This window comes from Haemaphysalis longicornis, unplaced genomic scaffold, assembly GCF_048455015.1.
Source record: "Haemaphysalis longicornis isolate Haplotype H1 unplaced genomic scaffold, Haemaphysalis longicornis Haplotype H1 scaffold_9, whole genome shotgun sequence".
In the NCBI taxonomy this organism is placed as follows: domain Eukaryota; kingdom Metazoa; phylum Arthropoda; class Arachnida; order Ixodida; family Ixodidae; genus Haemaphysalis; species Haemaphysalis longicornis.
In genome coordinates this window covers 89,158,986-89,169,821 of record NW_027526460.1, presented here as the reverse complement: position 1 = coordinate 89,169,821, position 10,836 = coordinate 89,158,986, and the positions used below count along the sequence as shown (strand labels likewise).

Below are 10,836 nucleotides of genomic sequence, written 5' to 3'. Positions count from 1 at the left end.
TAGCTTGGATTTGTGAATTTCTGAGAGACACGCAGTTCAGTTGTGTAAAATTTAATGTTACTTTCTCACAGCGGCCACAGTCTAGGGGCGTACCGCAACGGGCGGTCCTTTCCCCTGTTCTTTTTAACATCCTTGTAAGCGCTATTCCGGTGGTTTCTGGTGTCTCTACATATGTATATGCCGACGATATTGTGATTTTTGCGTCAGCACCTGACATTCAATCTCTTTACGAATTATTTCAGTCATATCTGAACATTATTGCCTCCTGGTTGGACAGTATTTGTATCTCTGTGAATTTCAACAAATGTTCCTTATTAGTTTTTCCGATCGCAGGCCCTTTTAACGTTACTCTCAGTTACCGACAGTGCATAATTCCTCAGGTTCCTTTTTTAAAGTACCTTGGGATAATTTAAACCAGTGAACTTGACTGGACCCCACATATAGCCCTCATTGAGGCCAAAGGTGCACGTGCTGTTGGGATGTTGAGACGTCTCAGTCATAGAAAGAAGGGCATGCGCAGAGAGACCCTTCTTATGATATACAGAATGTACGTTCGCCCCATTTTAGAGTTTGGGTGCGTGTTATTCGCTGGGTGCGCCACGTATAAGCTTCATCGTCTGGTTATTCTGGAGCGCCAGGCTATTCGCTGCTGCTTAGGGTTGCTTAAGAATGCAGCAAATGCAGTAGTTTACTTGGAAGCGCGCGTTTCTCATCTGCTTAATAGGTTCCGGATACTGACTGTTGAAACTTTTCTGAGAGCTTATAGCTCTGAGGTGAACATGGAGCAGTTTATCTTTATTGCTGAACCAGGTGCGTTTCTGGTGCATCAATGGCCCAGGTCCTTATGTCCACAAAGCACTTTGGTACAGAGGTTCCTTTCTCCATTGGGTGTAGCAATAAATCAGGTTATTCCATATACTGACAGGTGTTCTCCTCTTTCTATCAAAATCCGGAACATTTTCCCCAAAAATGCTAAACTTTTACCAGCCCGGCTGCTCAATCGTCTTCTCGAAGATTATTTGGCGTCCATGCAGCCAGGCGCTATAATATATACAGACGCCTCTCAACGAGAAGAAAAATCCGGTATAGGAATATTTTCCCTTTCCCTTAACTGGACCTTTTCGGTTCGTCTGGGTGATTTTATCCCCATATTCTTTGCGGAATTCCTGGCAATTGTCCTGGCGCTACGAAAGCTAGATGTATCAATTACATCTCCAATGATAATTTCGGATTCTTTTTCTGTATGCTTAGCCCTTTCTTCCCCTAAAGACACTCCCCTTCTGCGGACGTTTCGGTCACTCCTGCCACCTCACTTCCCTGAAATTCACCTTCTTTTGGTTCCTGGTCATGCAGGGATCACATTCAACGAGACTGCCGACTCTCTAGCAAGGATAGCACTTTCTGGGCCTGTAGTAGACGTCGTAGAGCCGACACATTTAATAACAGCAGCTAGGTACCGTAGGATGCTGAAACTCCAAGTACAGCAAGAATCGGTTTTATTATCATTAAGGGATTTTAATCTTCTTAAATTCTCATGGAAACCTGAATGGTGCCCTTCACGCAACTTAGAGGTGGTTATTACAGCCTTACGTTGTCGAGTACCCAAGTTAAATAGGTATTTGCACAGGTCTCGTCTGGCGTCAACAGCTCTGTGCAGCTATTTCAACGAGGACGAGTCTGTCGAACACTACCTTTTGACATGCCGACGTTTTTCCCGACTGAGACGTCAGTCCCTGGAGGTGCCGCTTTACAGTTTGGGGATATCCCAACAGTGCCGGCTATACTATCGTTCGGGGCATCCGAAACGGGTTTTGCAGCCGGGATGTATGATCTGCCCTCCTGCACTACATTGAAAATTCACAACGATTCTATTTATGATTGCGATTGGTCACCGTCGCTTTGATTTTTCAGGGGTTTTTTTTTTATTTTTTCCAACCGGTCTAAATGATCTTTCCTAAGCGTCTCGTGATTAGATAAGAATTCCATTCATTTTAACCATCCTCTGTTGACTGGCCGATCCCCTGATTGGGTATGTGTCATATCTAAAGGCGCAATAACAACAACAACAACCACAACAACAACGAGCCCATGTGCCCGTACGCTGGCACAACTGGATTGGACAAGGTTTGTCCCTGCTGCGTTGAAGTATACCTACAGCCAGCTCAACTCATTCCTTGAAGCAACGCCGACGAGTTCAATCTTCCCAGCAGCCTTCGCCTCTTTTGCTGCGTCTCGCCCTCAGCGATTTCCGCCTGCGTTCGCCGCAACTTAACGGTTTGAGAGAGAAAGAGGGCACCCACCAAGTAACGAAAGAGAGAGAGAGAGAATACAACTTTATTGAAGCGCCTGCAGTTTCCCTGCCCCAACCTATTCAGGCGGAGGCTTGGATCGACGTGGCCTAACGTCGTCCTGGCGGCGAGGCTAGCGTCTTGCGGGCGTCGGCTTCCGGGGACTGGCCCCTTCAGCGCTCCGCCCATCCGGTCGCTGCCTCTCGACCGCCGCCAGGATCTGCTGGACGGCCTTGTGTTGCTCTTCGTAGTCATTGGATCTCTTGGCCGCCTCGAACGGCGGTGGGAGAACGTCACCTCTGTTTGCATATTCTTGGTTCACGCAGTCTCTCAGGATGTGAGCCAGTGTGGCCCGTTCACTCCCGCACAGTTTGCAAACGTCAGTCACGTACACCTCCGGCCACAGGTGTTTCGCGAGCACTGGGGTAATCACTGAATTGGTTTGCAGCTGCCTAAACACAACCGCCTCGGCTCGGGTCAGCCCTGGGTGAGGTGGTGCCATCGTTCTCCTGCCTAGTTTGTACCATGAGAGAACCTCGCCGTAGCTGGTCATAGTGTCCTTGTCGGGGCAGTCCACGTCGTCGGCGGCCCTTCCCGCGGCGCGGCCGGCTAGTCCTCGCGCCACGGCGTTGGCCGTCTCGTTGTGGTTGGCGAGCCCCAGCGGGCTCGCTACCCCTTCCCCCGCGTGTGCGGGAAACCACTTAATCACGACACTGTCATTGTCACCGTCGGCTTCAGCCTTGCGCAGAATACGCGCGGCCGCACAGCACACCCTGTTCCTCGCGAAGTTGCGCACTGCCGTCCTGGAGTCGCACAGCACCGTCGTGCATCTTGGGTCCGCGATGGCTAGGGCCACCGCCGCTTCCTCGGCCTGACACGGCGTCTTGACTCTCACTCTGGCCGTCGATCTGGTCGCGCCAGTTCTGGCCTCGATTACGCTGACGCTGTAGGCGCCGTCGATGTTCCGGTAACTCGCCGCGTCCACGAACACGGCTCCCTCGTCGTTGGCGTGGGTTGCGATGAGCGCCTTGGCTCTCGCCAACCTCCTGTCCTGGTTGTAGGTGGGATTCACGTTCCGTGGGATCGGGCACACGACGATGCGTCTGCTCGCTCCCTCCGGTACTCGCTCCTCCGTCTCGATTTCCCTTCTTACGCTGACTCCCAGGCGGCGCAGTATCGCTCGACCGGTCCTTGTCTCCGAGAGCCTCTCGAACTGCGCCGTCTGCTGGGCTTCCGCAATCTCCTCCAGGTTGTTGTGGACTCCCAGGGCTTCCAACTTCTCCGTGCTCGTGCTGCCCAAGAGTCCCAGTGCTGCCTTGTAAGCCTTGCGAAGCATCGCGTCGATCTTTCTCCGTTCGCACTGCCTCCAGTTGTGGAAGGCCGCGACGTAGGCAACGTGGCTGACGACGAAAGACTGGACGAGCCTCGTGAGCCTCTCCTCCTTCATTCCGCCTCTTCTGTTGGATACCCTCCTGATGAGTCTCACTGCCGCGCCGGTCTTGGCCGCGAGCTTGGCCACCGTTGCTCCGTTCACCCGGTTTCGCTCAATGAGCATTCCCAGGATCCGGATCTTGTCCACCTCGGGGATGACTCGTCCCCCTTGCGTTCGCACCTTGATCTTCTCGCAGTCTCTGGTGCACTGCTTCTTGCGGCCTGTTCTCTTGGGCGGAAGCACCAGCAGTTCCGATTTTGACGGGGAGCATACCAGGCCCGAGCCCTTTAGCTGATCTTCTATCGCCTCCACTGCTTCCTGCAACTTGCTTTCAATGTGACCGTCGCTGCCGCCCGTGACCCACAGCGTGACGTCGTCGGCGTAGATTGTGTGTCGCACGCCTTCGATTCGCTGCAGCCGGTTGGCAACGCCGATCATCACCATGTTGAAAAGGAATGGCGATATGACCGCTCCTTGTGGCGTCCCCTCGCTGCCTAGCGTCTTTTCCGGCAACTTCAGGTCCCCCGCACAGATTCTGGTCGTCCGGTCCGTCAAAAAGTCTCTAATATAATCGTACGATCTTCTTCCTAGGTTCAGGCGCGACGCTTGGGCCAGGATCGCAGAGTGTCGCACTTTATCGAAGGCACTCTGCAGGTCCAGACCCAGCACCGCTCTGTTGTCCTTGGTGTTCGTCTCATCATCCACGATCTCGCGTTTCAACTGGATCATGGCGTCTTGGGTTCCCAGCTTGCCCCTAAACCCGACGAGCGAGTCTGGGTACAGCTCTGCTTCCTCTAGGTACCGCTGCCATCTGTTCATGAGCACGTGCTCCAGGAGCTTGCCCACGCACGACGTCAGGGAAATCGGTCTGAGGTTCTCGGTTCCGGGCGGCTTGCCGGGCTTCGGGATCAGGATGGTCTTAGCTTCCTTCCACTGCCGTGGGAGACGTCCGGCCCTCCAGCACTTGTTGAAGTAGTCCGTGAGGGCCGCCGTCGCCGCGTCGTTCAGGTTCCTTAGCGCCTTGTTGCCGATGCGGTCAGGGCCCGCGGCAGATCTTCTGTTTAGGTCTTGCATGGCGTTCCTGACCTCCCACTCCTCGATGTCTCGGTCCAGCTCCGCGTTCTCCGCCCCCTGGTAGTCCGGGTGTTCTTCTCTCGGGGAGACCGGCAAGTACTTGGCGTCGAGTCTTGCCTTCACCTCGGCCTCCCCGTGCTCCGTCGTTGCTCTATGGATGATCTTGCTCAGTCTGTGCTGTTGCGCACCCTTGGTCTGGGTCTCGTCCAGCAGGTGTCTCAGCAGCCGCCACGTTTTGCCGACGTGGAGTTGCCCGTCCGCCTCCCGGCACGCTTGCTCCCATTGCTGCCTGCCGAGTTCTCTGCAATGGTTCTCGATGTTCCTGTTGATTTCGGCGATCTTCTTTCTGAGACTTCTGTTCGTGCGTTGACGGCTCCATCTCATTTTCAGGGCCTTCTTGGCCTCGATGAGGTGGGCCAGTCGGCTGTCCATCTTGTGCACGTTCTCGTCAGTCTCGATCTCCGTCGTCGCCCCGTCGGTCGCCCTCGCGATCGCCTCGGACCACGATTCGATGTCTTCTATGGCTGTCTGTTGGGCAGGTAGTTTCCTTCGAAACTCCTCCCAATCTGTGTATTTGTGCTTTCTTTTGCCTCGGTCCGCGCTGTGGCCGAGCGGGATCGGCACCTCCACGATCATGTGGTCGCTTCCTAGGTCGGTCCCGGTGTTCTTCCACGTTGCGTCCCTTTCGTCGCTGATCTTTACAAACGCGAGGTCCGGGGTTGTGTCCCTGGCCACCGACGTCCCCGTTCTCGTGGGAAATGCCGGGTCTGTGATCAGGGTCAATCCCGCGTCCGTGGCATCTTGCAGCAGTTCCCTACCCTTCTGGGACGTCTTGTCATAGCCCCATTCATAGTTCGGGGCATTAAAGTCCCCGCACAGCACTATTGTCCCGTTGCCCGCGACACTCACTGCTTTCTGTATGAGCGTGCGGAAGCTTTGCTTTCTGTGCATCGGGCTGCTGTACACGTTTACGACGAGCGTGCTCTCCCTCGCCTTCTTGCCGGTGATCACCTCCACCGCGCAGTTGTCAGTCCACTCACCGGTGGCCAACTCGTGCTCGACAAAGGCAAGCCCCTTGCGGACGAAGGTGCACACCCCGCCGACCGGTCTACGGCCGCCCTTCTTGCGCTCACTGTTACCGCTCGGGACCTTTGCTGCCGTGGCGTGCGTTCGGTAGCCCGGGAGCTTTGGCGTTTCTGCACTGAGAGTCTCTTGTAGCATGATGACGTCTGGTTTCCTTTCTGCGTGTTTTAGGTGCTGGATGATCGTTTCCTTCTTTCCCGCGAAGCCGTTGCAGTTCCAGTGCCAGATCAGGAGATCCTTCTCTGGCTTCTGGCGCTTCATTGCGGCTGGGGTTGGCTTGTTGCTTGGTGTTGGGTCCATAGTTGTTGTAGTTTGGCGATTATCTGGACTTCCACGTTCTGCATAACTGATTGTATCTGGGCCTGCAGCTGCACCATGCCGTTCTGTATTCCTTGCATCGACTGTTCCACCGAGGTGAGTCTTTCGTCTAGCTTGTTGAATTTTTCGTTCATTGTGCGCGCCAGCTGCTCGCGCTCCTCGTCCATGCGGTCGAGTCTCGCCTGCAGCCTTCTCTCCTTGGTGTTCTCGACGACTCTCTTCTTATGGCTGGGCTCCGTCGGGCGGCCGTTGTCGCCGTCGGTGCTGCTTCTGGCAGCCTCCTCCTCGGTGACGACCTCCCTCTTCTCTTCTCTTGGTTCGTTCGGGGGCGTCGGCTCCCTTCTCGGTTCTTGGGACTCTGGCGGCTTGCTTGCCACTAGTGCTTCTAGTAGTATGGCGAGCTTTTCGTTGATTCTCTTGATCATCTCGTCGTGCTCCTTCAGCTTGGCATGGATCTTTTCGTTGTTGGCCTTGATGATTTCGATGGCTTCGCTCCTCGTCACGGGCTCTTCGTTACCTTGTCGTTGCGTGACGCTCGGCGTCTTCCCGCTACTTGCGCCCTTGGCTACTTCTGTCCACGTGATCTTTTCACCACGCTGCGACGGGGTTCTGCGTCGGCTGGCGTTCCGTCCGCGACTGGCGCTACGTTGCCTGCTCTCGCTTCTCCGTCGCGACTCCCTTCTCGCGTGCCACGGCGGGAAGTCCGACGCATTGGGAAGCCTTTCCTTCTGCTGCTGTTGCTGCTCTTCTGCCTTGCGCTCCCACTGCCTCTTCGTGACAACGAAAGGCACCTTGAACTTGTTCTTGCACGCGCGTTCGCCGGTCGGGTGCGCCCCGCCGCACAGCTTACAGCGAGGTTTGCACGTGGCTTCGTGCTCCGTGTTAGGATTAGCTGCCCCGCACGCAAAGCACACCTTGGCCTCAGGGTTCGGGCACACGTCGATTCTATGTCCTACTTTACCACAGCACTTGCACACTTCGTGGTGTTTCTTGTACAGTCCACACTTTAGTAGCGCAGCTCTGTGATGATTTAGGGTTTTATGGCGCAAGGCCGACGAGGGCAAAGAGCGCCGAGCGCAGCTCTGTACTTCACGTACCTCGGCACTTTCGGTCCCTCGAAGAGGTCGATGACCGCCGTGGTGTTGCCGATCCTGTGTGCCTCGAGCGCCAACGGGTTGTACTTCGTCACGATCGCGTCGTTGATGTCTGCTGGGGTTTCCTCGATTGAAATTCCTCTGATTACCGCAAATTACCGTTACCGCAAATATCAAGAGAGAAGCCCGCATGCCGGCAACGATACCTAGAGAAGACTTCAAAATCGTGATGAGGCCTAGGGGAGGCCTAAACGTGGCTAGAATAGAGGCCTCAGTCATCACGGACGCCGTCATGGCGGCCGCAGGAACGGCGAGGGAGTCCGAGAGAGAGGACATGGTATGCGTCAACGCGGCGCAAAACATTCTAGTAGTCAGCACGCCGAGCGAGCAGAGGGCAGACGTATACGCCAGAGTCAAGTCTGTAACTCTCGGGGGCATGGCGTACGAAGTTTACGCGTACCTCACCGCGCCCGAGGGAACGGTGAAGGGAGTAATCAGAAGTAACGAAAAAGAAAAACTTAAAAGACGTTTCGGCTCCCGCACGGGAGCCTTGTTGTCCCGAAACGTCTTTTAAGTTTTTCTTTTTCGTTACTTGGTCGGTGCCCTCTTTCTCTCTCAAATGTACCCTCCCGACCAGACGGTTGTCCGTCAAACCCTTGACTTCATCAGCTTAACGGTTCCTCCAGCCGAAGACTTCGAGCATCGTTTCTCTGGTCCTTCGCACTTTCAACAATCGCGGGCTTTGCTGGATCTCGCAAGCTACCCCGACTAGTGAATGGAGCTCCCTCGCCCAGTGTGATGTTATGGCAGGTTCAGGGCCATAGTGGGAGCGGCTCACAAGTGACGAGGCAGGTGACCACATTGCAACAACGGAAATATTTATCAAGAAAATAAAAAGGTAGGGATGGAAGGAGGAGAAAAAAATGAATAAAGATGTCGCGAAGTCCGGCGTAGCACGCGAACACCCTCTCGCACAAGAACAGTCCGAGTCCAAACCCGCGGGAAATTTCACAAGGGGCCTCACAGTTTTGGCGGTGGCGGGAGCGGCGGCGAGTCGAAGCTCCGGTCGAAGGCGACTACCACTGGCGGTCGTTTTCGTTGACGCGGCGTGGCCCCGGCATCCGAGAACAGTCACGGCGCCATAACGACTTGGCTAGGAAGCTGGTCCGCGGGAACACGGGCCGTGCTTGAGATAGCGCTCCCGCAGTCCGGGCGACTGCCGCTGGAGCGCAGTCTTCTCAGGGTCGGCGTACCCGCTGTCCGGTCGATTGCCACTGGTCCGCCAGGCTACCTCGGGGTAGACAATCCGCTCGTTCCCTCGATCGCTTCTCGATCCTTCTCGAACCCCGAGCCTCGTTCCTCTTTCTCGCATCCGTTGGTCTCCAAGGATCTTCCTGCCGGCCTTGGTGGAAAGCAACCTACGTGAACGAAGATTTTGTGGATCACACTGCACAGATCCCCGGAACGGTGAGGGAAACGTTCCAGGTAGACCCGTTACCGAGGAATGTACATCCCCAATATAACGAGGGGAGAAGGCGAGCCAGGGCCCGAACCATCGTACGGCTCGCAAATACAGGATCGGCCAAAGCTCTGTTCGTGGATGTCGCCCAGTACGGCCGCTCGGGCAGGTTTGGCATGGCAGCGGTGGATGTCAAAGGAAACCTTGTCACCTCGGCGTCCTTCTATGCACCAAAGGCCACTACGGCCGAACAAATCGCCTTATCCATCGCCATGACGGAAACCCGGTTTAAGCAAATCTACGCGGACTCCCGCTCGGCGGCAAGAGCATTTCTCAAAGGAACTATTGCCAAAGAGGCAGCCAGGATTCTACATGGAAGAAAACAAGAGACGTTCCATAACATCACATGGTTCCCGGCCCACATGGGCCACGGAAACCACGACACCCTCCCCAACGCCAACGAGTTCGCTCACGATCGCGCGCGAGTAACCGTCAGCCGCGGCGATCGAACAGGCCGAGCTCCCGAGGCCCCCAGAGAGTTCCGAGACGCGTTGCTCACGTTCAACGAGGTAGTCACACACTACCAACTTACGCGAAGAACACTCCCGCTGGCCCACCCTGCTCTCACACACCCACAGTCAGCAGCCTTTAGAATGCTTCAGACCGGTTCCTTCCCAACCAGGAGCCGGTTTAGCTTATTTCACCCGGACATTGACCCTCACTGTCCTCTCTGCGACGCAGCTTACTGTAACTTAGACCATATGCTATGGCAGTGCCCGGCGTTACAAGAGGACGCCGAACTCATCACAGAGGAAGAATGGATCATGGCGCTCCACAGCGAAGACTACTACACACAACTCCGGGCTGTCCAGAAGGCCTGCGTTACGGCGGAGGTCCTAAACCTCCCGCCACCCGCGCAGGTGCCACCCGCGTATACTCTGGACGGTCCTCTGGGCCGCTAGGTTAGACCTTCCGGACCTAATAAAGTTCAATGTCTGTCTGTCTCCGTTGGTGATGGTGGTGGCCCATAAAGTGGCGCATACCCACTCAGGGGGATTGGCCAAGAAGAGTTTTTGTATTACTAAAAAACCAGATAGGCAAAAAGGTGCAGTCGAAGAAAGAATTTAGTATATAGGTTGAAGACAGAAATAGAACAAGAAAGAGGAGCGAGAGAGCCTGATCAGAATCATTTTAACAATGCAGACGAGCCGTCTCTGAAATGAAGGAATGAATGGCTTGACAGATGTGTATCCAGCCGCCTTCGGATGTTCGCTTTTTTTCTCTTCACTCCGCAACTCGCGCGCTTGCTGCGTCTTTTCTCGCGATTTCTTCTTGTTTTTCCCGCGCTCGGGGCACTTCATGACACCCAGCTTCGGGGATCAAGCGCCCAGCAACACCGGGAGGCTCACCCTCGACTCCCGGCACTCCGCCGTCGGCAGCAGCTGTGATGGACTACACGTCGGCGCACGGTCATCGCAGGAGGCCGACCACACCTGGTAAAATGTCGTACAAGCCTCCCGCCGCCCCGCCATCGCCCGTGGAGAAGTCGTCGCCTATTTTACGGGCAACCTCGTTTGGAACGCCAGGGCTGCTGGGATACCGGCGGGGAACCCCAGCAGAGCCGGATGTCCCTGCCGAGTTACCGTCGGAACTTCACCCCGGACGCTACCAACGACTAGACGGCTCCGACCAGACGGCTCCGACCAGACGGCTCCAACCAGACGGTGAAGGAGGCCTCAAGTGGGAAGGGTTCGAGACCGTCACTCGGGGCCTCACAGACACTATGTGGGCATCCAGCAAGCGATCCGAGATGCAGGTTGGGCAGCACTCCGGGGCGCATGCCAGCAGCCGCTGTCGTCACCCCGCCGATCTACGCCTTCATGGCATGCTACCACGGTGCGCCCGGTCCGTACCACCGTCCCTTTAGCGGTCGCTCATTCATTATGCGCCGCCAAGAAGTGATCCGGCTACACGGCGAAAATTTCCACGCCTAGGCGTACACCATTCCAGGAGCGACCTCTTATTTCTGCAAGAGGTAGACCGCAAGTTCTTTCACCCAATGACCTCGAGACTGCCCTTAGATTCTGC

At 55.6% G+C, this 10,836-nt stretch overlaps 1 protein-coding gene across 1 annotated transcript; it reads right to left on the bottom strand.

Annotated features, from left to right (window-relative positions):
* Nucleotides 1–6,129: 6,129 nt before the first annotated feature.
* On the bottom strand, nucleotides 6,130–10,222 carry LOC144153303 (uncharacterized). Its single transcript, XM_077684955.1, has 4 exons — nucleotides 10,158–10,222; nucleotides 8,472–8,707; nucleotides 7,293–7,401; nucleotides 6,130–7,215 (listed from the first exon to the last, which is right to left on the bottom strand). The coding sequence occupies exons 1-4, from the start codon at nucleotides 10,220–10,222 to the stop codon at nucleotides 6,135–6,137; spliced, it is 1,491 nt and encodes a 496-aa protein (XP_077541081.1). The 3' UTR covers nucleotides 6,130–6,134.
* Between the last annotated feature and the right edge of the window lie 614 nt (nucleotides 10,223–10,836).

Coding starts and splice junctions, on each gene's coding strand:
- LOC144153303 (XM_077684955.1), bottom strand. CDS start 10,222: ATGACCGTGCGCCGACGTGTAGTCCATCACAGCTGCTGCCGACGGCGG. Junction 7,402..8,471: donor GGAGCGCTATCTCAAGCACG/GCCCGTGTTCCC, acceptor AAACCCCAGCAG/ACATCAACGACGCGATCGTG. Junction 7,216..7,292: donor GAGGGACCGAAAGTGCCGAG/GTACGTGAAGTA, acceptor AAATCATCACAG/AGCTGCGCTACTAAAGTGTG.